This window comes from Phascolarctos cinereus, unplaced genomic scaffold (assembly GCF_003287225.1).
Source record: "Phascolarctos cinereus isolate Bilbo 61053 unplaced genomic scaffold, phaCin_HiC Scaffold_726;HRSCAF=1367, whole genome shotgun sequence".
In the NCBI taxonomy this organism is placed as follows: Eukaryota; Metazoa; Chordata; class Mammalia; order Diprotodontia; family Phascolarctidae; genus Phascolarctos; species Phascolarctos cinereus.
The window spans coordinates 124,841,318-124,868,264 of NW_027556098.1; the positions used below are offsets into that span (position 1 = coordinate 124,841,318).

General features: G+C 35.2%; 1 protein-coding gene across 1 annotated transcript in view; it reads right to left on the minus strand.

Moving 5' to 3' along the window:
• The window catches only part of STAG1 (STAG1 cohesin complex component), a 346,896-nt gene that overhangs the window by 212,927 nt on the left and 107,022 nt on the right, over nt 1-26,947 (minus strand). Inside the window, exons 2-3 of the mRNA XM_020986100.2 lie at nt 12,783-12,902; nt 2,672-2,774 (exon numbers count right to left, since the gene is read on the minus strand). Coding sequence (XP_020841759.1) covers nt 2,672-2,774; nt 12,783-12,811 — 132 coding nt within the window. The 5' untranslated portion in view covers nt 12,812-12,902. The remainder of the gene's footprint in view (nt 1-2,671; nt 2,775-12,782; nt 12,903-26,947) is intronic.

Genomic DNA, 26,947 nt, shown 5'->3' on the forward strand with positions numbered 1-26,947 from the left:
CAAAAAAAGTTTGCCAACTTTCTGAGCCTGTTTGCTCCATATGAAGCAGCAACAAAGGGAAGAAACATGGCACTGATAGAGTTCTTACAAAACCAGAAGATCAGGGCTCAAATCCTACCCTTGCCATATTTTAGCTGTGTGATGGGTAAGTCTTTTATCTTCTCAGTGCTTTAAGGCAGTGGCGTAAAATCTAAATAGAAATGGATCTACACAGTGGCATTTTGATTTAGAAAACCAAAAATTAACATAAGTTATGTTGTATTATATTTTTATTTGTTTTGTTAAATATTTCACAATTATATTTTAATCTGATTCCAATCAATGGGGTTTACAGGAATTTCACATCACTGATCTAGGTAACTCTCTAAGACTATATGTTGCAAAGAAGAGGTCAACCTGCATTGGTAGAGTTTCCTTTATTGGGAATTCCCTTAATAATGAAATCCTTTCCTCTCCACATGAATTATAGGTAAAGAAGGTAATAAATTGGTGACCACTAAGACTTTTTTTTAAAAGAATAAAAGGAGAAAAAAAAGAACATCTAGAGGGAACTATTCTAATCACTACTAGGCAATATATACAGAATAATTCCTTTTTGAATAAATTTATTCCATAAGGAGCAAGTCCAATGAAATAGAGGGAAATAATCTTATGACACAATATTTCTAGTCCTCGGATTCAGGGAGAGGAAACAGGTTGAAAAGAGATGGACATCAAAATCTACCTAAATGCACTCCAGTGGGAAATGACACTGACTGATGTACTAAAGTGAGCCTGGCAGTAAGAAGGAAACTGGAAAAATAGGCTACAGGGAGTAATTTTTCAGTATCCTACATCATTTATATTGGGGAAACACTGACAGGATGTTGATTTGTTACATTTCGGCCAGTGAGGATAGAATAACAACAAATGGGTCTAAGATACAATGGGACTTGGTACTTCCTCAGACATTATTTTGAGAAACAGGGTGGCCTTCTGAGTTTCCTTCCAATTCTAAGATTCTATGAATTAAGATCTAAGGTCAATCTTCCATACTTTTCTATTTAAGCAGGATAAATTAGCAAGGTGTATCTAACACCTGTGAAAAATATAAGCCAGATTAGAGAACAGAAAGTAAAGAATAGGGATATATGGCACAGAGAAAAACAAAAGAAAAATAAATACAAGGTAGATTCAGGGAGAAGAGGAAGGACAGAAAGAAAAGAAAGCGTTTTAGAAAGGGGAAAATGGAGGATTGAGAACAAGAAAAAATAGGTGAGAAAGGAAAATGAGAAGATTAATCAAAAAATGTAAAGTCAGATAGGAAGAACATATTTAAAAAGCCAAGTGTCATAAGAGGTTATACCTTAAAAAAATTCAAGAAAACATCTACCCCAAAGCACTGGTTTCAAGTAGCTAAAGTATAAATTTTTCCATTGTGAAAAGGTAAGCCAAAAAAGATTAAGTGAGTTTACAATGTATTCATGGTCAAACAGCTAAAGTGGTTGAAAGGAGTGGTAGAATCTTGTCTGCCACCTCCCTCAATCACACCATAACTGCCTCAGTGAAGGACACTGACTTATAGGTACCTCTGTTAATCAAATTTAAGTGTTGAAAATAATAAAATCAATGAAGCTTTTTCCTAACAGTTTTCATTTAAATAAACATATAGAAAATAAGAGCATCAGGTCATGGAAACTCCTTGACCATTTTGTCTATATTGTCATTGCTAGCAGTTCTACAATGCAGACACAAAAAAGGATGAGATAGAGGAGTGTGAAAAAGCACCTGGAACCTCAGGTATTATCCACTATAAGCAGAGCAAGCAAGAAAGAGAGGGGCAAGAGGGAGAGAGTGGATTATAAAGAGGGAGGAGGAGAGAGAGGGTAAGGGTGAGGAAAGGGAGTAAGGGAAAGGGGGACAGATGGAGAGATAAAATGGGGGAGAGGAAGAGAGTGTGAGTGAGAGAAAGAATTTAAACTTGTCTGCAGATTCTACTAGTAGAGAGGGTTTCACAAAATGTTACTGAGGTTTCTTTGTTCCTGTTCTTAAGTTCCATATACAAGGAGGTTCTTTTGTTTGAAGTTGGCCCTGGAAGAGTATGAAACGTTATGTTATAAAAAATTTCTGATGAAGAAACTCCTTCTACTACAACAGAAAGGCATGTTCTCTGTAACTGGCAGTCTTAGAGAATAACTTTCAGGATTAAGAGGTTAAGTGAAGTGCCTAGGTTCACACATCTAATATGTGTCAGGCAGAACCTACATCCAGGTTTTCCTGGCTTTGAGGCTGGCTGTCTATTCATTATGCGATGCTTCTTCTCAAGAGAGTGTAATGTTTCTAAAATAGAGATCAGTAAGCAAGGACATTCATCTTTATTGAGAGATTAAATAGGGTTACATATCACAAAGCTAGATATTCCACAAGAATATATTTTTCAGTGTAAGATCTTGAAGGATATAAGTATACCACAGTGGGACCTCACAATATTGAGCCTAGGTTTTATCAGGCACACATACCTCATTCCTCACCAGCATTACTTTTCGCGAATCATCTCTTAAGTTTTCTTGGCAATGCAATCCTGAAACAATCTGTAATATGATACTAAGATGAAGAGAATTGATGTTTGGCCCATGCTAAGCCTTTATCAAATAATTATTTCAAGGACAAGAGAAAGAAATAAAATACATACTGGAGGCCGGCCAGGACGGCCCCTTTTTCTTTTCCCTTTGACCTCTGTTTCTTCAAGCTCACTGCCAGCATCTGAATGAGCAGTAGTTTCATTAGTTGAATCCCTAGAAAATAAAATATTAATTCAAATTATTTCTAGCCAGCAAAGTAGATAATAAATGAACAATGAATTTTATATTTCTTTTTTTCTCTGAACTCCTCTTATAGTGGTTCAGTGGTGCCATAAATTGAATTCACTTCTCAGACCACCCTGAAAGCAAAATAGAAACATTACTTGGACGAAAATTAGGCAAAGCTGTTTGTAGCTCTAATCCATATACCTAAAAAATGTAAAATAAACAGGAAGAAGTCAAGAGGGTGAGCTAAAAGGACCCAAGGGATAGGAAGTCTATCATGTGAAGAAAAACTTAAAAAACAAACAAAATACTGAAATATTTTATTGTAGAAAAATGAAGAAATCAGGAAGAGAATATTAAAGTCTATAAACTCATATAGAAAATAGATATGGTAAACACGGATTTGTCATTAAAACCTGAGGTAACAGATGCAAAATTAAATGAAAAACAACTATATGCAAAGATTATGCTAGACAATGGGGATAAAATGTTAAAAACAAAACAGTTTCTATTTTCAAGTATCTTACATTCTACTGAAAGATGCAACATTTAATAATAAGCAAATATAAGATAATGTGAGAACAAGTATAGAACTTAAAATTAGGAAGGATCAGCAAAGGCTCAACGGAAAAGGTGGTATATGAATTAAGAATTTTCAGAAGCAGAGATGAGAAGGGAAAGCATTATAGTCATCAGGGGCAGCATGTCAGAATGCACAGAAATAGGAGATGGAAGCCAAGTGGGGAACAGCTCAGAGATCAGTTTAGCTGGGACACAGAAACTGTAAAAAGAAGTAATGTGAAATAAATCCAAGAGGCATCTCTTTCTTCCCATCCAAGGGATAACAATGCTGGATTAAAGCTGGGGACTAGGGCAGAGTTGTCCTTGCAGATTAAAAAAGAAAAGTAAATAAACAACTTTTCCAAACTAACCAACCAGAGCTCTGACTCTGAAACTCAGAGGAGCAACACCCTTGCTCCTTCTACTATTTGAGACAATAGTGAAACCAATACCTGAACCAGAGCCTGGGGCAGAGTTGTCCTTGCTGAAGAGGATATAACCAGCAGCCAAAATCAATTGCTCCATAACCAGTAAGGGAACAGACACAAAGTATACTGTCATTTGCCCAAGGGAATCAACCCCTCATCACCAGAGTTCCTGACCACCTGGACATGCCCATGACCCCTTCTTACCAGTCTGGTTTCCTTACACTTACCCCACCCCCCCAACTCCGTACACCCTATGAACAGAGCTTCACAATTTGTCTCCAACTTCTCTTTCTAGATGATTTTTATGCTTACTCCCCCCTTCACACAATCTGGAGTCTAGACAAATTAGCCTTCTTGCTATTCCCTGATCTCCCATCTCTGTGACTATGCACAGGGTGTCCCCGATTCCTGAAATGTTATGTTCCTCACTCCTGTTTTTAGAACCTCTACTTCCTACATAAGGCCTTTCCAACAACCTCTACCCCTTTTCAGTTGTTGTTATGTCATTTATGGCCTTCAAAAGAGTAATTTAATCTTAATGGTGAAAACAGGATTCTGCAAGAGGTTTACACAGAAGTAGGACCAGAGACTAACAATTACAAATAAATCTTATTTATATAGAAATAAATCTTAGATTTAGATTCCACCCTAGAATCCACACCTCTGAAACACATTCTTGCCCTGCATTCCCTTCCTCTGATTCCATGGTTTTCCTCAGAACATTCATTTAAAACCAGAGTGCTCAGGCCATCCATCTTGCCCCCAAGTGGATGCCTCCTCCCAATCTATTTTCAATTCCTTTTATGAGCTGTCCCCTTGCATTAGAATGTAAGCTCCTTGAGGGTAAGGACTACCTTTTGTTTTGCTTGTATTTGTATATCCAGTGCTTACCACCATGCTTAAGTTAATAGTGCTTGTTGACTGACAGAGAATTTATTTCCCCCCCAGTTAGTTTATAGTAGAAGAACTCAGAGGCTAGAGGTTAAATGACCTTATTTAAGTTCACACAAGCAGTGTTTAGTAGAAGAATTGAGATTTGAATCCACATCTTCTGACTCCATATCTAGTCCTCTAAATTCCTACACACAAATCATAAACAGTGCCAGACGGCCACTGCAGGCTATCTAAAAGGATCTGAAGACTTCGGTACAATGAAAAGGGAAATGAACTTGGAATCATGAGATCCAAATTCAATTCCTGACTGTGCCACTTACTACCTGTGTGACTTTGAGCAAGCAATTTAACTGCTCTAGACCTCAGTTTCTTCATCTGTAAAATGAAGGTGTTGAACTACGTGACTTCTGAGGTTTCCTCTAGCTCCACGTCTATACTACAGTCTTATACAAATGAGCATGTGGCGGTGTCTCCAAATTTGCAGTTTCTTTTACATACTGCCTCAAGTCCTCCATCATATGTACAAGATTCATTGGAACATGATAATAATCTAACTAGTCTTGCTGCTACCAGTCTATTCTCTTAAAATTTATGACGCAGACAGCCAGAAAATTAATGTTACTAAAATTTCATTTCACAAATAAGGAAAGTAAGGCATAGAGAAATGAAATAACATGGCAAAAATGGCATTCATCAAAGTGGCGGAATTGGGAATTTAACCCACATCCCGTTTGACAGTAGAGTGCTTACACCAACTGTCAGTTTTTCAACTTTTTGTTCCATCTTTATGTTCTTCTTAAAATCATCCTCTCTAGATCTATCACCCACATTAGGATGAATGTTTCATAAGGGCATGGACACTTTTAATTATTTTTATCTCTTTACTTCACCCTCACTTTGGACCTAAAATACTGCTTTGCCCATCAAAAGTACTTGATATATGAATAAAAGAATGAAAGTATATCCTTCTCCTATGCCCTCAAATTTTCATCTGTCCATTCTTCTCAGAATTTGTCTAACCTCTTCCTTTCCAATTCTGTATCCCAAGCCTGCTACAGGTTTCTTCAGATCTCAGCAATAAACTTCTTTCTGATCTCACTGTTAATAGCATACTCCCTCAAAACCTATCCTGCAATACAACTGATAAGTCAATCTTATTAAAATACTTATTTTAACACACCACCCCTTCCCTCGACACAGGAGCAGTTCAACAGTTATCCATTTACTACAAAAATAAGAAATTCCTACATGTAAATCTCTCTCTCTCTTTTTTGTGTTTTTTAAAGTGAGATGATTGGGGTTAAGTGACTTGCCCAGGGTCACAAGGCTAGTAAGTGTTAAGTGACTGAGGCTGGATTTGAACTCAGGCCCTCCTGACTCTAAGGCCAGAGCTCTTTTCAACACCTACTGCCCCCCTACATGTACATCTTAAAAATTGTTTTTCTTTTTTTATATACTGCCTTCATTTCCAAACATATTTGTCCTTAACCCAGTAAGATACACCTTGTTGTATCAAAGAATAAAAAAATGGGGAAAAAAGCATTTCAGGAGCCAGTGAACCTGGCTGTAAATCCCTTCTCAGTTACTTACTAGCAGTGTGATCTTAGGCAAATTACTTGATATCTGACCTCAATTTTTTCATTTTTAAAATGAGAAACTGAACTATACAGCATCTGAAGTTCCTTCCAACTCAATTTTATTGATCCTCTTGATTGAATCCTTTGATCTAATTGATTAAAGCCAGACATTATATGTAAGGTTCTATAATCATAGTCTCCTAATCTTTACAAAGATAAAAGAGGGAGATAACATTTTTTTAATTCTGTTCCAGGGACAAGCATGGTTGATATAAAGCTGCTTCTCTTTTGCATTGTTTCCATTTATTTTGTTGTAGTAATTGTGTATAACTTTCTTTACTCTCAATCAGCTCACTTAAGTCTTCCCATGCTTCCCCAAATTCATACTAATCATTTGATGTAGAGCAGTAATATTTTATTACACTGTGCATCCCAATGTGTATTTTTCCAGTTTTTTTCCTGTCACATAAAGCGTCATTATGAATAGTGGGGTTTTTTTGCCTTTCTGGGGCAGGCCCTAATAACTTTATACCTAAATTAATGCAATAGCCAATGGGTTAATCTCCTATTTTAGTCTCTCCCCATTCTAATCCATCCATTAGGCAGATGTGCCAAAGTGATTTTCCTGAAGCACAGCTCTGATCATGTCAAGCCCTGACTCCATAAATTCCAGAGGCTCCCTATTGCCCCGAGGATCAAGTATAAAATGCTTGATTTGGCATGGCAAGTCCCTCACAAACTGGACCCTTCTTCCCTTTTTCATTCTTCTTACACTTTGCTCCCTTCCATGTCCTCAATACTCTAGATACTGAGCTTTTTGCTGAACTTTGCACGTAATGCTCTATCTTCAATTCCCATTCACTTTCACTCACTGTACCCCATGGCAGGAATGTTCTTTCCCCATGGCTTCTCTGGCCTCCCTCAACACTAAGTTCAAATTCCACATTCTAGAAGAAATCTTTCTCAGTCCATAGCCTCTGGGATAACCTTCCATTTACACTGCATATTTTTTTGTATACACATAGTTATTTGTATGTTGTTCCCTACCTTTCATATTGTATTGTGAGTCCTGTAGGGCAGGGACAGGATTTTTGCCCTTTTTTATACCCCCAGTACTTAGTACAGTGCCTGACACATAACAGGCACTGAATAAATTTTTGTTGACTAACTGCCTATTCATATTAAATATATATTAAACACTTACTAACCCCAGGCACTGCACTAAGTGCTGAGGACATAGAAAAGAAGCAAAAGATAGTTTCTGCCCTCAAGGGACTCACAATCTAATGGGGAAGACAACAAAGAAAAAATATATACAAACAATCTGAATACAGGATACATTTGAAATAATTAAAGAATTAGAATTCAGAGGGGTTGGGAAAGGCTTCTTCTACAAGACAGAGTTTTATCACGGACTTGAAAGAATCCAAGGAAGCCAGAAGGATAGCATTCCAGGCACAGGGGACAGCCAGAGAAAATGCCAGGAACTAAGAGATGCAGTGTCTTGTTCATGGACAGACAGTAGGTCAGTGTCAATGGAGTGAAGGATAAGTGACAGGGAGTAAGGTATAAGAAGACTGTAAAGCCAGGCAGACTGGAAGGAGATAAATTATGAAGGGCTCTGAATACCAAACAGAGAATTAAGTGTGTACGTGGTGAGGCAGAGTGCATAGTGAGCAGGGATGATGTGGTTGGACTTACACATCAGGAAAATCACTTCAGTGGGTGAATGATGGATTGGAGTGGGAAGAAACTTAAGGCAGACAGACCTACCAGGTTATTGCAATAGTCCAGGTATAAGGGGATGAGGGCATGCACTAAAATGGTGGCAGTGTCAGAGGACGGGGGGGGGGGGTATTGGAGGGATGTAGCAAAGGTGAAATTGACAGGGTGAGAGATAGTGAGGAATACGGGCTGACTCCTAGGTTGGGAGCTGAGGGGAAAAAGAGAATTGGTGTTACTCTCCACATAATGAAGTTTGGAATGAGGAAGGATTTAGGGGGAAAGTTCTGAACACTTTGAGCTTAAAATGTCTATGGGACTTTCAGTATGAGATATCTAAAAGGCAGCTGGAGATGAGAGACTGGGGGTTGGTAGAAATGTTGGGTCAAGACAGGTAGATTTGTGAATTGTCAGCATAAAGATGTTTATTAAATCCATGGGAGCCAATAAGATCACCAAGCAGAACAGTGAAGAGGGACCAGGACATAGCCCTGTGGGGCATGACAGAAGGTCTGACCTGTTAAAGGATCCAACAGGTGAGGCTAAGAAGGAGCGGTCTGAAAGGTAGAAGGAGAACTCTAAGATAGTAGCCCAAAAACCTAAAAAGAAAAGAGTATCAAGAAGAGAATAATTAACACTGAGCCTCTAACCGAGTTCCAAATGCTGCAGAGAGGTCAAGAAGAATGAGGACTGAGAAAAGAGTTTCAGCGGAATGATAAGGTCAGAAACTGGGTTGATTTGGGGGTGGGGGGAGAGAAAGTAGAAGAACCTATGCTAAACAGTCTTTCAAGGAGGTTAGCCACAAGAAGCAGAAGAGATATAGGATGATAGCTCTTGGTGAAGGAAGGAGGAAATGAGAAAATTTTTGAGGATGGGGGGAGACATTGTAATATTTATAGGCAGTAGGGAAGGAGTTGGTAGACAGGGAGAGACTGAAGATAAGTGACATGCCAATTCAGGAAGACTGAGAGAAAACCTCAGTTTTGATTATCTGTAAGTACTTCCTACCTCTAAACTCTACCCTGCTAAAAGACCTATACTGTTTGAAGGAGAATCTTCTTGCTATTCCATTAACACATAATGATTCCCCATCTTTGTTCTTATGCTGTGAATGTCTTTCTTCTTCTACTTTAAATCTTGCCATATAAATGTAACAATCCCTATATCCTCTGAGGCCTGCTCAGACTCTTCCAGCTCACAGTGCTTTGATAGCACTTACTGACTTTAACACTTCATTTGGCACTATATTACAAACCAACTTGGACTTTGATATATAATGTGTGTGTGTGTGTGTCTCTGTGTGTTTTCTCTCAACTGTACTGTAAGCATATGAAGAATGAAGTCTGTTTTATATTTCAGATGTGCTTCCTGTAATGTCTGCTACAGAACTGACTAAATTCAACAAAAATTTATTAAGTTCAATTTTGTGCAAGAGATTATGTTAGGTCAATGGTCAAACATATTAGTATAGATAATAAAAAATTAATTATTGTAAAACTTTAAGGAGAGCATTGACATGAAAAGATATTACAGAATTATAAAATCAGCAAGGAATCAAAAATAAAAGCAGAAGGACCAACCAAACTTATCTACCTACCTTGAAATGAAGCTACAATGAAAATATCTTGAACAGTTATCCAGTTTAAAATTTCCATTTTAAAAAATTATTAGTTATAGCCTACACATGCTGGGGCTTTTCATTAACAAATACCAAAAGGAAGCATAACATACTAATGCAGGAAGAAAGGTAGTGAGAGGATGCACAAAACCAGGGTGAAGCATGTGTTTAAATAATAATAAAATAAATGTAAGTAATCATATTGCATTCCTGTACTCTTTTTTTCTCTACCCAAACCTCCACAATTTTTTACATACCCAAGAAATAGTACATGTCTACTGTAAAAATATCCTGTTATCTCTTTTCAAACTGAATTCTGAAATCTCTTTTCTATAGGTGGTAGAGCCTAATCATATCTAGGGTACAGGTCAACCTGATTTTTTTTTAATGGAAATATATGCATGTTTTATCAGAAACTCAACATGTTGATTGAACCACATCATATTAATGTGCTTAGTAACCATAAACAATAAGCAGCAATGTTCACCCCTGGGCTACTACTTTAGCAGCTGCTACTGAGAGATTATTACCACTACCCTTGATATTGTTCATTAACAGATCTCCACTGGTTATTAAACCCAAAGTGGGAAAAGTCTCAGTTGCTGGCTCCATTATCTTTGATGGTATAGCAATGAGTTTATTATTAAAATCATTGTACACCTTTTCAATTTTTCCTCTGATCCGTTTTTCTCATTCCACTTTCATTTTTCAAATGGCTTTGGTGTAACTTTGATTAGTTGAGTGTTTTGCCAAGCATTCATTCTTTAAATTGTTTTTATCCTACATTGCTTCTGCTTTATGAGGTGATAATGCTGATAATCTTCCACTACTTGTAATTTAGTCTCTGCAACATAGCATACTAAATGTAAAATGTGTCATACTACCAACAGAGCATAAACTTCTTGAGGGCAGAAACCCTGCCCATAGTAGGCTCTTAATATTTAATGAGTTCAATATTTTGTATACTGTAAAATAGCATTTTCCTGAAACTGATTCAAATATTAATAAATCATTAATACTTTAATCATTACTTTATTTAAATTTATATTTATTTAAACTATTTTCCATTTAATTATATAATTATTTAATCACATCTAAGGTAACCTAAGCTTAGCAAATTAAAGGTTCTTTAGCTATGTTTGCTATTTTCCCTAATAACATAAAAGGCTGCCTTTAAGCTTTGGGCAGATGACAGAAAATGGCTATATGTTCAACAACTCTATGAATAACTGCTTCATTCAGGCAGCCATCCTCATCAAACTGTCCTTAGGATAGCATTTTGTTTTAAAGAGAAAACAACTGCAGGACTATGAATAGTTATTTGTATTTTTCAACTGAAATAGAGGAGAGAAAATCTAGATATAGAGAGAAAATTTAACATGTATTATTATGCGAAGTTCTGTTAAGCTAACAATTCTAATAATAAAAATAGCAGACATTTACATGGTACATTAAGGTTTCTAAAGCACCTTACATGTATTGTTTTATTTAAGCCTTAAAACAAATCTGGTTCATTCCTGGTTTCGTGAAAAGTAGAATTTTGGGGCAGCTAGGTGGTGCAGTGGATAGCCCTGAAGTCAGGAGGACCTGAGTTCAAATATGACCTCAGGCCAAACACTTGACACTTACTAGCTGTGTGACCCTGGGCAAGTCACTTAACCCCAATTGCCTAACAACAAAACAAAACAAAACAAAAACAAACCTGTAACATAGTTACTACAGGTACTATTCCTGTTGAACAGACAAAAAAACCCAATTCTCAAAGAGATTAAGTGACTCATCTATGGCACATACTTATTAAATCTCAGAGGCAGCATCACTGGGTGAATGGCTGAACAAGTTATGATTGTGATGGAATACAACAGTACTATAAGAAATGATGAACAAGATAATTTCAGAAAAACTTGGGAAGACTTATATGAAGTGAGCAGAACCAGGAGATAACTCTACACAGTAACAGCAAAATAAGTAAGGATGATCAACTGTGAACGATTAGCTACTTTGATCAAATCAACGATCCAAGACAACTCCAAAGAACCCATGATAAAAAAAATTGTATCCACCTCCATAGACAGAAGTGATGAACTTTGAATGTAGACTAAAGCAAAAAAAAATTTTTTTTAATCTTTATTGCTTTGTGTTTTCTTTTGCAACATGGCTAACATGAAAATGTCTTGCATGAGAGAATTTGGAACTCAAAAATTTGAAAAAGATTACTAAAGTTTTTTACATGTAACTGGAAAATATTTAATGAAATAAATAATTTTTTTTTAAGTTTTAGAGGCAGGATTTAAGTGTGAGGGGTAGTCATTCATTACTAAGAAGTACTATATCCTTTATTTCACAGTCAACTTTATTCAATAAAAATATCCTTTCAAAAGGTAGGTAATACCTTTAATTTAACAAGATTTCCTTTAACAGTTATTTCATTGAAAGTAAGAAAACTGAACTATGCCTAAAAGGCAACCGAACTGTGCATAACCTTTGATCCAGCAATAGTGCTACTAGGTCTATATCCCAAAAATAGCATAAAAAAGGGGAAGGACTTACATGTACAAAAAATACTTACAGCAGCTCTTTTTGTGGTAGCAAAAAATTGGAAATTGAGAGGACGCTAATCAACTGGCGAATGGCAGAAGAGACTGTGGCATATGAATGTAATGGAATACTATTGTGCTATAAGAATTGAAGAGCAGGCAGATTTCAGAAAAACCGGGAAAGACTTATATGAACTGATGCAAAATGAAATGAGCAGAAACAGGAGAACACTGTACACAGCTCTAACAGCAATATTGTGTGTTGATCAACTATAACTTAGTTCTTCTCAGCAAATTCTCAGCAATACAATGATCAGAGATAATTACAAAGGACTCACGATAGAAAATGTTATCCACATCCACAGAAAGAACTGATTGACTCTGAAGGTTGATCAAAGCAATTTCTTAATTTTTTTTTCATGGTTCTTCCCTTCTGGTATGTTTCTTCTTTAAGGACTATGACTAATATGGAAATGCTTTATATGATTGCACATATATAACCTATATCAAACTGCTTACCATTTTAGGAAGAGGGAAGGGTATGGAGGAAGAAAGATTTGTAACTCAAAATTTTATAAAAATAAATGATAAAAATTGCTTTACATATAATTTGAAAAAATACTATTAGAAAAAGAAAGTAAGAAAACTACAATACTCACTGTAACACTGGCAACTCTGATGTAATCATTGTTAAAGCAGTTTTTTAATGGGATAACAGTTCTGAGAGAGGCGCAGCTTCTTCAAAGTATTTTTTTATGAAATTAACCTCAAAGGTAAATCTGTTTAAAAAAAAAGGAGAGAGAGAGAGAGACAAAGGAACAACATATTACAACAAAAGCCATTAAGGCAATGAAATATCTCTGATAAGATTCCAAATCTTATTGGTACAAAGTAAAAAGTTCAAATGTCAGTTTGGGTTCCTTCCCAGTATCATTCAAGCCAACAAAATTTCCTCCATTTAAAAAAGGCCTGTTGTCACATTATTTTATAACTGGCATATCAGAACTCTCAGACTGAATTTCGTATACTCAAATTATCTTCTTTTCATTAGTCACAAAAAGTGAGCTTAGATTCTCTGTCACTATTTATACCAATGTATTCTGGGACATTAGAAAATTAAATGACCTCATTTATGTAATCTTGTCAATGTTCAGTAACACACCTGTCCCAAATGACTCACCTGTTCAGCTACCTATCAGATATAGAGAGACATATGATGGTTGACCCTCTTAGCCACATGATGGCTTATATAGCCCTCCTCTGTATTCTCATTTAGTCTTCTGCTATTCTAGATAAGATTTCCCAAAGTTAAGTCAACAATCCAAGGTATCACAACAGTCAAAATATATCTTCCAAAGTAAAAAAGTACTCTGAACATTTCTTGATGGTTTGGACTTTAATATTAGTCATTTCTCATTCATTTCCAAAATGAACCCACCCCTTCTTTGTGACAAAGAAAAAAATTCAAGTAAAACAAACACAGAAACCTTATCTGACAGTGCACACAATATTCAAATCATTCCTATACCTCTATGAGGGAAGAGGCATGCTTCCTCATCTCTTCTTGAGGATTTTTCACCCTTTCTAAGGAATTCAACCATTCAGTAATATATATTCTTATACCATAGCTGTTTTCAGCCATTTCCCAAATGGTACAACTTTGTTTCTAGTAGCCACAAAAAGTGCTATTATGATTATTTTGATATTAGACCTTTGATTCTGTCTTTCATTTCTCTGATACATGTGTGGATGTATGTATATACATACATATACACAAATATATACATATATATGAGATTGTTGGGTCAATGGGTACATATAATTTAGTCACTTTTGTTCCATAATTCCAAATCAAAGTCTAGAACAGATGAAACATGACTTCATATAAAGCAAGCCAACCAACATAGTTCATTAATTATTGTATAAGCTAAGAGACAAGTATCAAAATGATAGAATGACGTGTTGGAAACTGCACTGTTGTTGTTCAGTTGTTTTAGTCATGTCCAAACTCTTCATGATGCCATTTGGGATTTTCTTGGCAAAGATGCTAGAGTGGTTTGCCATATCCTTCTCCAGCTCATCTGACAGATGAGGAACAAACAAGGTTAAGTAACTTGCCCATTGTCACACAGCTAGTAAGTGTCAGGCCAGACTGAACTCACAAGGATAAGTATTCCTGGCTCCAGGCCAGGTCTCAATCCAATGTGTTACCTACCAGCCCAGACACTGCACTAGAGACTGAGAATAAGAACCTAGGACCCTGTTCTGAAAACAATTACACATCACAAGCTATTCCTCCTCTGGCTGACCCTACTGCAGGCACTTTCCAAAGCTCCATCCTTCAGTCCTCTTTTCTTACGCTCCTATCACTCTTCATACTTCCAAACTTTTAATTTTTAAGATTCCAGCTATTAACTAGCTCAAATATATCACTGGGACTCCAAATTCACATTTCCAATAGCCTACTACACTATTCCACCAGACTACCCTTGGTCAACACCCTTATTTCACCACACATATAACTGAATGCATATATATCTTTTCACAAAAATCTATTCCTCCTCCTTCTAGATGTCCTTATTTGTGCCCATCATTTCCCCATTTATTCAAGATAAAAATCTTTGTCACCTTTGAGTCTAACCCCACCACCTCTACCTCACCCCCAAGAACTATAATTAACCAATTGCTACATCAGCTCATTTCAAATTCCACAGTCAACAATGGAGGCCAGTTGGCAGTAACTTCTTACCTACATTTTTCCAATAATTTATTATCCAGTTTCCCTGGCTCAAATCTCTTCCCTCTGCAATTTATCTTTTCAGCCACTACCAGTTTATTTTTCCATATACACAAATCTGATAATGCCCCTCTAAAGTACAAATATCCTCAATAAATCCTTAATGAATGAACTCAAAATCCTTAGTCAGCATTCAAGGCTCCATGCGATCTGACACCAGTCTTAGCCCTTTTTCAAACCACTCCCCTGAATATACTTTATGATAGAGGGATATTAGCCCTTGCTATTTCATCACACAAATCACTCCAACTTCTCACTCTAGGCATTGTCACTGGATATCCCCCAAGGCTGGAATTCTCTCTATTCATCTCCACCTCTCGACCTCCCTAGCTTCTGTCAAATTTCAGCTAAATTTTGACCTTCTACAATAAGACTTTCCTACTCCCCTGAATGATAATGATCTCTCTAAAATTATCTCCAGTTTATCCTGTATGTATCTTGTTCGTACATAGCTGCCTCTCCCATTAGATTTTATGCTTTTTGAAAGGGCTGTTTTTGTCCTTTTTTTTGTAGCCTCCAGTACTTAACACAGTTATCTAGCACATAGGAGATATCTGATAAGTGCTTACTGGTTTGACTCGACTCACCCTCATGTGGAGAGGCAATATGATGCAATGCAAAGAGCAGAGGATTTAGAGGCCAAAGTCTTGAATTTAAATTCTGGTTGTTTCTTATTATTTATAGAACTTTCAGTTTCCTTCTCTGTAAACAGAGGGATTTGTGGGCTAGATGACCTTAGGTATGGATCCTTCCAACCCCAGATCTATGACTAAGATTTTTGAAAATACTACCCTCATGCTCCAAGAACACTCAAAAAGCTTCCCCTCTCTTCTCAGGTAGGAATAAACCTCTCCCCTCCCTGCTCCCCCCCCCAAACTCTCAAAATACATTATCTCTTTCTTATGGTACTTTATTTTATATTATAAGACATTTTTAAGTTTCTTAATGGCAAAGACTTGGTAATATCTATTCCTGTATCATTCTCAACAGCCAGCACAGAACTTTGGAATATTAGGTATTAAGTATATATTGAAAAAAATGAATAGATCAAGCAAAACTTTTCTGGCACAACATCCAGGTCTTGCCTATTAAATAACTTCAAACTCCTAAACAGTCTTTAAAGCCCTTTATAATCTGGTAACATATTAACACTCAGGTTTTATTTCATATTACCTCCTGCATACTATAGTAAAATTGATTTATACAATGTTACTACCACTATACACATAAACTTTCCTGCACCAAATGTTTTCATCATTGTTCCAGACCTCTAAATTACACTTGGTTCCCTATTACTGCCGACCCTGCAATTTCATTACCACCCATCTCTAAAGCCAAGATTAAATGCTATCACCTTTATGAATCTTTCCCCTATCCCCAGAATCAACAATGACCTTAAACCTTGCCTAACATTGGCTACACCTATATACTATTTTTCTAGTTGTGCTTTCTTTGCTTTATATTATTTAATTTGTTTTTTCACATCTCTTTATATTCCTAATCTCCATCATTTTAATGACACAAAACAATTCATTATATTGTAACAATTTATTAAGCCATGGCCCAACTGCTGGACAAAGAAATGTTTTAAAATTCACCATCATTACAAGGCAGCTTGGAATATTTTTTTTTCTTTTTTAAAAAAAGATGACTTTTTATTACTCTTTAAATCTCCACTTACTATATATCTCCAATTATTATTATATGTTATTATATATCTGTATTATATATTATTACTCTTTAATTAAATCTCCATTTATTATATATCCCCAATATATGCCCAATAGGGTGTCCCTCCTTCATCAGGGAGATTTAATTAAAAAGAAGTACATTACAAAATACTGCCAATCACAAAAGGAAGTAGCAAGAAATCAACAGGAAGGTCATGAACATGTTTCAAGAATCACCGACAAGGGTCCACTGCATGACAACTAGATGGCTTATTATGATTTGTTAGAATGGAAGAAGCAGCTACCTCAGTGAGATCAAAGATTTGTTCAAGTATTAAAAAATATTCTCAAGAACAGAAAACAAAATCAAAGGATTTGATCAGTCCTATATGTCGCCGGATTATATTTTAGAAATGCCACATTAATTTTGCAATTAAATCAACAAGCATACACTGAAGCTCCCCAAAACAGAGCCTTTTCATTTTTATTAATTTTAGTCAATTGAATAGCATGAAGTGGTTATCTCAACTGTCCTAGTTAATAGTCATTAGAAATGGAACAATTTAAAGATAAACTTGTATCCAAAACCTTTTAGATTCTAAACAATAGATTACATTTATGATACTTCTTTTCTCATTCTGACACTTTTTATTTTTGTAAGTTTTTATGAGCTTATCCTTAAAAATTCTCAAAAAAACTGTTACTCAGACTATTTCTAAATCATTTATTGATAAAAATTTATCTTCCTCGAAAGCTGAGATAAATGCTTCTTCTAATTTTATCATCCAGTTAGAATTTTCTGTACCCTATTTATGTACAAATCTAAACTTTTGTTTTCCAAATAGCGCTATAATTTTATAGATCAGTCTTGGATTCATAAAAAAAATTAACATTTATCAAGAACTGGAAATAAAATAAAAAGATAATAAAGTTCCTGCCTTTAAAGGAGCCTAGATATAGTCAAATGTGGTTACTTCCTTGTTCTGTTTTCCTTTCATTAATTGCTATTCTTTTCCTAATTTCATTACATGGAACTTAAATCTTTGGTTAAATTTTAATTCCACTCATTTTTTTAACTAAATCAAATTTCAGTTTAACTAAATTTTCATTCAGCCAGTGTGCATTTTTCTGTTTTGTAAATGTGAGGAATTAAAGCACTCTAAATTTCCTTCAGAGAAATACTTTAATAGCATCCCACAGAATTTAAATTTATCATTTATTTAATAATCATTGCTAAATAAGTGATTTTTAAGTTTTGAAGTAAATCTTTAAGCAAATTTCATTGTTATTTTTCTCTTATTTTTTTACACTTCAGTCTAAAGCCCTATGAATTATTTGATCACAGAAAAAAAACAAAGGCAATCTACAGTCAACGATGATGGCAGTACTTATACCAGCAAAATCAGAATCTTTAAATTTATTTCTCAAAGAGGTCAGCTTTAACACATCATACCAGAAATTTACATTTTCCTCAGTTTTGTCTTATATAAGCATGATATCTATAGATACATGTATATACTAAAAATCTCAATCTTTTTGCATTGTTTATTTCAGATAGCATAACATTAGATCTACTTTTTAAAGCAACCCATAACCTATTTTCCACAGGAAATTCAGACTATATACATTTAATGTTACAATAAGTTTTGAAATCAGTTTGATTTGCCATTCATGTTTGTGAAGGTTATTTGTTATTTATGTTGCTGTGAATACACATTTTCTCATTTTACTAAAACTATTAACATACATAAAGCTAACTAAAATTTAAGTGAACACGAAAAGTATTTACTTATTAAGCAGATACTAGACACTGGGACGACAAAAAGAAAAATCGCATACCAGGTATATCCTACTGGGGAAATGAATACGGTATACGCACAAATCTAAAATGAACACAAACCTATTCTAACATATATGTGAATATGTTTATATGTAAACAGCACAGGGCCCAAGGTTTTATTACTGATGGGTACCAAGTTGAAATCCCCGCTTCCCCACTAAGATTAAAGGAAAATATCCAAATATAGTATAGGTATAAGCTTTTCCAGCTTCCCAAACAAGTATGCAAGGTAACGATATGGTTATTGAGTATGGTCCTCTTTTACTTCATACTCTAGATCATGTAAAAATACAAAGGAACCCATAAAGAGATACAGAAAATACAGGGCACTTTAAAGATTTAAAAGACTTCATAAAGAAAATACAATAAAGCACTGAAATAGCCCAAAAGAGCCCCACTGAAGCAAACCAGCGACAACCTCTTTAATACTCCAAAGAAATCCTTCTCTCCACAATACCTCTCCAATTTGTAGTTATCACCTACGATTTAGACATCTGTGGATAGTGATCATACTTTTTTTAAAGGGGGAAAGAGGGAGGAGGAGTCTGTGCTGAACCAGCAACATCCCTTGACACTGAACTACAACACCAAAAAATTCACTAGGCAGATCTCTCCTCCCTCCCTCCATAGTATCTTTGCTCTGTAGTCATGGGAATCACCTGGGTGATCCTTTCTAGGAACCAACAGTGAACATGAAGTAATTTTCAGGTTCTATAAAGTCTGATAACTAAACTCTCAATAAGCATCAAATTTAGATTGATCCAGAAGCAATCAGCCAGGGTGGTAAATCTACTATCTCTGATTATAAGGCTGGTATCACACTGCCTAAGTAAAACAAATCTCCACTCATTCAATAAAGGGTGTCAGGGTTTAGAAACATTGTCCATGAACTCTTTTACTAATCAGTAAAACATTCTCTAATCTCTTTTACTAATCATTTTCCTTCCCACCCCCAAGTGGGGGATTTACTTTTGATGGAATACTTCTAACTTACTGGTGTTTTTTCCCCCTCAATTTCCAAACCCAATGGTAAATTCATTATCTTAAGTAATACAATACTAATTTCTTTACACATCTGTTGAGAGGCTTACAATTCTTGAATTAAGATATTAATGGTGACAATCAAGCAAGTTTAAGCAATCATTGTTTTATTAAACTTCAGTATTTTGTCTTGAGGTTATTGCTCAAATATCACTTGAATTCTTTTATAATATTTAAATATTAACCTTTAATGATTTTTTCTCCACTTCAGAAATATAGATGATTCCTCTCAAATTTAAAAAAAAATCATGCCATACCAAATCCAAAACTTAGTTTACAATATTTTGTTTCCTCCAATAACAGAATAAACCCATGGTGGATTAATCCACTTCCATAAATAGACTTTGCACTATCACTGACAATTTCCATCGAAAAATGTATGAAAGTGCTTGTTCCATAAAGCAATAGTCAAAAAAGTTTACAGATGATCAATTTCTATGTTTTTTTTTTTATATGAGGCAATTGGGGTTAAGTGACTTACCCAGAGTCACACAGCTAGTGAGTGTTATATGTCTGAGGATGGATTTGAACTCAGGTCCTCCTGACTACAGGGCCAGTGCTCTAAGCACTGCTTCACCTAGCTGCCCCTTTATATGTTTTTTAAACTTTCTGTAGTATCTTTTATATTCCTAATCACTGCAACCACATCATCAATTTACAAAAGGCACTGATTTATAAAAAGCTAATTGACCTTTGTAAATAAATTCTATCACTAAAAGTATTTCTAAAAGGTTAACAATTTCAGATCCTTAGTAATAGCTTTAACAAACATAACAAGCTAAAGTCCAAGCCTTTATGAACTATAATGGAATATGTTTGATTTTTCTTCTATAAGTTGACAATACAGATCTCTAAACAATTCAGATCACTGCGCAGTTAAACAAATTAAAACATTAAAAGAACTGTTATTTTTTTATTTTATAAATAAATATTTTCACAAATATTAGTTTGTAAAATAATTTTGTAAATGGCTTTGATACATCTGCAATGATATGCAATGTAATCCAACTTCTTAGCTGCGGAAAATCAATTGATTTCTCTGTGTACATGTCACATGAGGTTTAGTGATTGAACTAAGCATATTTACAAATTGTAGAGGTCTGTCAATTAAGTTTTATGTCCAAATTTAAAAATGCAAAATTTTGAGAACAATAATTAAATTATGCAATTACCCAAGATGGTTTTAGAGATTGTTTAGGGGAAAAAGAGGCCAGGTGGCAATTTATAAACTTTTTAAGTTTATCTGAATTTTGGACATTAAAATGTTCGAACTGTATGAAACATAAGATATAAACATTGTGGTTTGGTATTTACATGAAAGCTAGCCAAAAAGTACATTTTATATTTTTCCTCTCTACAAAATCAACTTCATACAAATGGAAAGTATCCTAAACATAAAGTTAATTTAAAGGAAGACAAGGAGAATATACTATGCAAATGAAAAATGCATTTTGAAAAATTAGCAAGACCACAAAAATATTCTTATACCAAAAAACAGCTTGTAACTATTAAAAAATTCTGCAAGGTGTAGAATAAGAAAACTGTGATTTGAGAAGTAATATTGTGTAGCACAAAAAAGAACTGATCTTGTGATCTGAAGATCTGGGTTTGAGTCCTCATCCCTTATGTTAATTAATTACATAATTGTCAGTATATCATTTAGACTCTTCTACCCTTCCCTTTGTCATCTGTCAACTGAAGGAAATTGTGATAAGTATTTTCCAGCTTTAAACTGAGAAAGTGAAACCAGTTCTTTTTACATTTCCTTATGCAAAAATACTATTATTCTTTCTGTATTATTAAATGTCATGGAAAAAGATTCCCTGCTAAAGTAACCATTCATTGGCTTTCTCTATAGAAAAGCTGAAAGGTAAAAATAGGAGACTTGTTCAAAGTATTGAAAGAGAAGAGAAGAGTGAGTGAGTGAGAGTGAGAGAGAGACACAGAGAGAGAGAGAGTGTGTGTGTGTGTGTGTGTGTGTGTGTTGTGTATGTACACTTAAGTCCACTTTAAATAATGAAAACTTAATAGTGGCAAGAAATTCTTTAATGATTAGAATCAGATTTCTTTTTTCCCAATAGACATTCTTTGGGGAAACTCATTTTAATATTAGAATACGAAAGGTGACAAATCTGTGCAACAAATAATCTTACAGAATTTACTAAGATAAAATATCTTAGTAAAGATAAATATCTGGAAATATCTTAGTAAGATAAATATCTGTGAAGAAAGAATCACGCTTTTTGATAATAATTCATATAGTATCTCATAAAAATACTAAAACAGGAAAGACCAGACCTTAAACATCACTTTAAAAATCAAAATGATAATGCTATTGGAGAGAAAATAACATGAAATAAAATATTTACCTTGCTGAATTACCATGGAAGGGACAAGAAAGTACTATGAGAAATAAACAATGAACAAAATTTATGTCTTCCCCCAACAGGAGGGATATCCAATATTTTAATTTTTTTTAAAATTGTATCAGTACTACAACTCACATTTGTGTATCATTTAAGTATGGAAAGAGCTTTCCTCACAACAACACTCTGGGGTAGAATGCTACTGTATTGTAATACTCATTCCAGAGATTAAGAAGCTGAGATCCAGAAGACTTGCCCATTGTCACACAGCAAATGTTTGAGGAGGTATTCAAAACCAAGTCTTCCACACACCAAATCTAACACTCTGATATAGAATAGCAAAAACACTGTTAGTAAAATAAATCCATTTTGTAAAAGTTATGTCTTCAAGAAGGAAAAAGCAAAAAGAAGTAATAAAAGACATTCAGAAGGGTAGAAATGTTAATAACTTAAGCTTTTACTTAAAAATAAAACCTACACATAGTATAATAGAAGAATAGCACTAATTTGATATCAACTTGTACAAGTAACTTCTCTTCTTTAGCACTTAGTTTCCCCATTTGTAAAATGACCAAATACCAGTTATTTTCCTTATACATAGTGTTGTTATAATATCTCATAAGATAATGGTTATGAAAGCACTTAAATATAAAGCACTATACTTACATATACTTACATACATTCAAAGCTGTTCTCATGAACAGGGCGAAATAGGATAAAGTTTACTAAAAAGAAGTTGAAAGACCTGGCTTCTAATCTAGTTTTGTCTGCTACTTATTAGTTATGTAACCCTAGCCTAGATCATAAATGATCCATGAGTATTTGTTCAGTACCAAACAATAAAGCATGATGCTCAGGTCTACTGAAGCTTTTCCACTCAGTAAAATTCCCCAGAGTTTGTGCACTGCTGGCACAGCCTTTGAAAACATTTCATGCCATAAAGAAATATCAAAGTAAGGTGTGCAAAGTAAATTACATCTTAACTTGATGTGGTCAATATGAACAACAAACTGCTTTTCAATTAAATTCTAGAAAGGTATAGTAGAAGCAATATTATTCATCAAATTCACTGCAAAGGGGGTTGGGCAAGCCTGAGATCCTGCCCAATGAAAGATAGTTTCTTCTTAGCATGTAGGGAGACTTACAAAATTTGATTGGCTCCATGTCAACTAGCTAAGAGTACAAAGAAGACTGGTCAGAGATTGGCTTTCAAACTAGGTGGATGTCCTAAGGCATCCCTCCCCCAAGTCATCATTCTGCCCAGCTGAATAGACCTTGTTCTCCATATAGAGTTCAGGGGCCATGTCTAAGAGATCTAAGTGCTGCATCCTTATAAGGTTTGTTCAGCTGGGAATGTCTAGTTCCTTATGTCAACTGTTGAATGACTTACACACATCTAATTCCATTCATTTTTGGCTGATCTAAAACTACAAGGAGACCAGCCCTGACTTGTCAGGCCTATTCTAAAATAGGTCAGAGCAGAAATACACTAGTCTAATACTCATTTATGACATTGGGCAAATCACTTAAATTCTCTGGGTCTTTGATTTTTCATCAAAAAATTAAAGGATTTAAACATGATCATTTTAGCTCCTTTCAGTTCTAAAATTTTTAAGACTCTCATACAATATCCATATTTTGCAGGAGTTAACTGAGGCACAAAGAGTTTAAGTGATTTGCTATGGATATATAGAACACTGCTGTCAGCAGCAGGACCAGGAACTTATGATAAGCCATTAACTCATCTCTGCCTTTTTCAGCAAGCTTGTAGCAGACTATCAGTATGAAATGAGACATATGGTGTCACACATGGCCAATGTGTTGGTCTGTTTCGCTTAAATTTTTGTTATGAGGGAGGACATTATTGAAGGTGTTAAGAATCATATGCAAGTGACAGTATTTGTTTATTTGACACTAGTGAAAATTATGCATGCAGAATTCAATCCCAAAAAGCCAACAAATTAGGCTAATGTAAAAATTCTGATTTTTTTTTTGAGAAATTGAGTTATGAACAATGAGTAAATTAAATCCCAAGGAATGGCTTTTAAAAAGCAGGGTAATCCACATTCATCATTTAATTTATTAGCCAGGCACTGCTCTGAAAAACTATTTCCATTAAATCAAATCCATCCTCAGAGTATTGAAGGGACACCATTTTAGAAAAGATATATCCATTCTGTGGGTATCAGAAAAAAATGACAAAGGTTTTAAAAGAGATTCCAAAAACAGATTTCCAAAAGAGTTTCATGGATAGTAACATCATTGGGTTATGTATAATCCTGTCCCTTGCCCCACACCCGCCCACCCAAACTGTTTAGTTTAAATGGAAGACACATTTGAAAGTATATGTCTATTCTAACATCTGGATTAAGGTTTTAGTTATTTATGCCTTGAATAGCTAACAGCACAGTGTCTTTCTATAGATTGAAAGGCAATGAAAAAGGTTAGGCAACAACAGACCTAGTGATGATAAAAAAAAAAGGGAGAAAACATGGCCACTGCAATAATTCTGAAGAGCTCAGAAGGAAGTTCAAAAGAAGATAAAGAAGATAGCTTTGAAACTAAATTTATTATGTTAAATTTATGTAACATAGATTCATGATTTTTATACAATCACCTTTTCTGTTCTAATGTTCATGTTCATTGTTGTGTCAAGTTTAGAATAAATAAAAATATTTTAACAGAAGTATTCAAGTTATGAATCATGAAAATGGCAATAGAGATGGAGAATGGAAATGAATATGCTATAACATATTATCAATAATGAAATGTGTAGAATCAATTAACCATTATAGCTACAAAGACAAAACAAAAACAGTCCCTACCACAAGGAACTTACATTACATTTAATGAAGAAGACAACATGTACACAAATAGGTGTGTATATATAAATATGATACATACATTGTTAGAGAAGGTTCTAGCAGCTGGAAGAGGGGGCAGGAAAAGCTTTTCCAGAAAGTGACATCTGAACTAAGTTCTGAAGGAAACCAGGGATTCTAAGAGGTAGAAGTGAGGAGGAAGAGCATTTTAGGCACCAGAGACAGACAGTGAAAAGGCACAGAGATAGAATATGCAGTGTTATCTGTGAGGAATAGCAAGGAGGCAAGTCTGGCTTGATTGTAGATGGTATGGAAGTGAGAAATTGTATTATTTCTATCTATAAGAAAACAGAAGGGCCACACTGTGAAGAGCTCTTAATGCCAGGAAGAGGGAGTCACTGGAATCTACTGGAAGAAGATGGCAGAGAAAGGGTAACATGGTCAGACCTGTGCTTTATGAAAATCACTTAGGCAATAGAAAATGGAGTGGAGGAGTGAGAGACTAGAGGCAGGATGGAGAAAAAGATGTGTATGAGATGTAGAAAGAAAAATAATATATTTGGCAATTGACTGATGATGACAATAGCTGGCATGTATTCAGTACTTCAAGGTTTGCAGAGTGCTTTTACAATATTATTTTATTTTATCCTCATAGCAATGCTGAGAGGTATGTTAAAAATGAAGTGCGGAGGATGACTTAAATCTTATTGGGATGGCCTTGATTTTTCCAATGAAGTTAAGAGGCCAGGTCTTAAGCTCATGACAGGGGAAGGCTGCAGTGAAAGGCTTGAAGAAAGAATAGCAGATATGGTGACTAAGATAGGGAAACAATTCAGATAATCAGATAACAAATTTGTGGCTTATCCTCCATCTCTCTTAGAGCAACATGTGCAGGTGAATGTGGTGGAAGGTGGGAATAATCCAAGTCTGGAATCTAGAAAGGTGTGATATGCCACAGGACAATGAAGTAAAGGATTTGAATGAGAGTACAGTGTACAACTGAAGTGGTTCATCTTTGGTTGCGACCAGAAAAGAAGAGTATAGCTAGAAGGAGATGATGAACATCCCTGGGATGCTAGCATCCCTGGGAGAATTTTGAATAAGCATTTAAGACCTAGCCTCACAAATGCATCAGAAAAACTAGCTAAGATGAATGATATGATAATACTCTAGAAAACTAAGTATGACATAGGCTACCCTCTCTTTCACTAATTTTAGGGTTCTTACCTGCCCTCCAATACTCAAGAGCCAAGTAATACCACTTCCTAGGAAATTGCTATTCTGACTGACCCTCATCTGAAAAGATCTTTCTGACCTCAAGCCCACCCTTTCTTTTTCTAAAAGTGGTAATTCTGTTGTGCAGTTATATAAACTAAACATGCCAAGTCTACCTAGAGGTCCTTTAAATCTTCAGTTAGAGCCAACAGTAAGAACCCTCATTACTATTTACTCTCATTCCATCCTTAATCTCATGAAGCAGAACTCATTAATGTAAACTAACAGTGATCATCCTTCTGCTGCAAATACAGCATGACTACACTGCATTTGAGATGAACCCACCCTCAAACCTCCAGAAACACTACCTTACTACTTTCCATCTACTCAATAACAGGAAATGGTTATTCCAAGGCATGCCTTCTTAATTTTGTTATCATAGGGGACTGACAGAAATGAAAGCATTGGGACAAATAGTACAAGGCTTTTAGTACTAAGGACAATGATCTACTAGGTTTATGAGCCAACATGCCATACACAAAGGAACTAGAAAATTATAAGGAGGCCAATTCAAAACTATCCTTTCAGGAAGGGGAGAGGGGAGAAAAAAACTTTAAATGCCATCAGTAGTACTTCCTCCTCTTATCCTATCTTACACTGGTACTCAGCAGGTAAAACTCAATGATATAAGAAAAAGGTGATAATCTCCACTGAAGTAAAATTAAAACCATAGATACTGGTATTTCTGTTTATAAATGAAGTGGTTAGCACTATGATTAGAGGCAACAGCTAGAAGTAAGCACTAAATGGGTGAAATGACTTACTGCCAGCATAGCTGTGGGCCTTCAATATGGCAACAAGAAAATATAAAACTAGGGCAGCTAGGTGGCGCATTGGATAGAGCCCTGGTCTTGGAGTCAGGAGGACCTGAGTTCAAATCTGACCTCTTGACACTTGACACTTACTAGCTGTGTGACTGAGGGCAAGTAACTTAACCCCACTGCCTAACTGGGGAAAAAAAAGAAAAAAAAAGAAAATATAAAACTTTACTCCCAAAATCTGAGGAGGAGAAA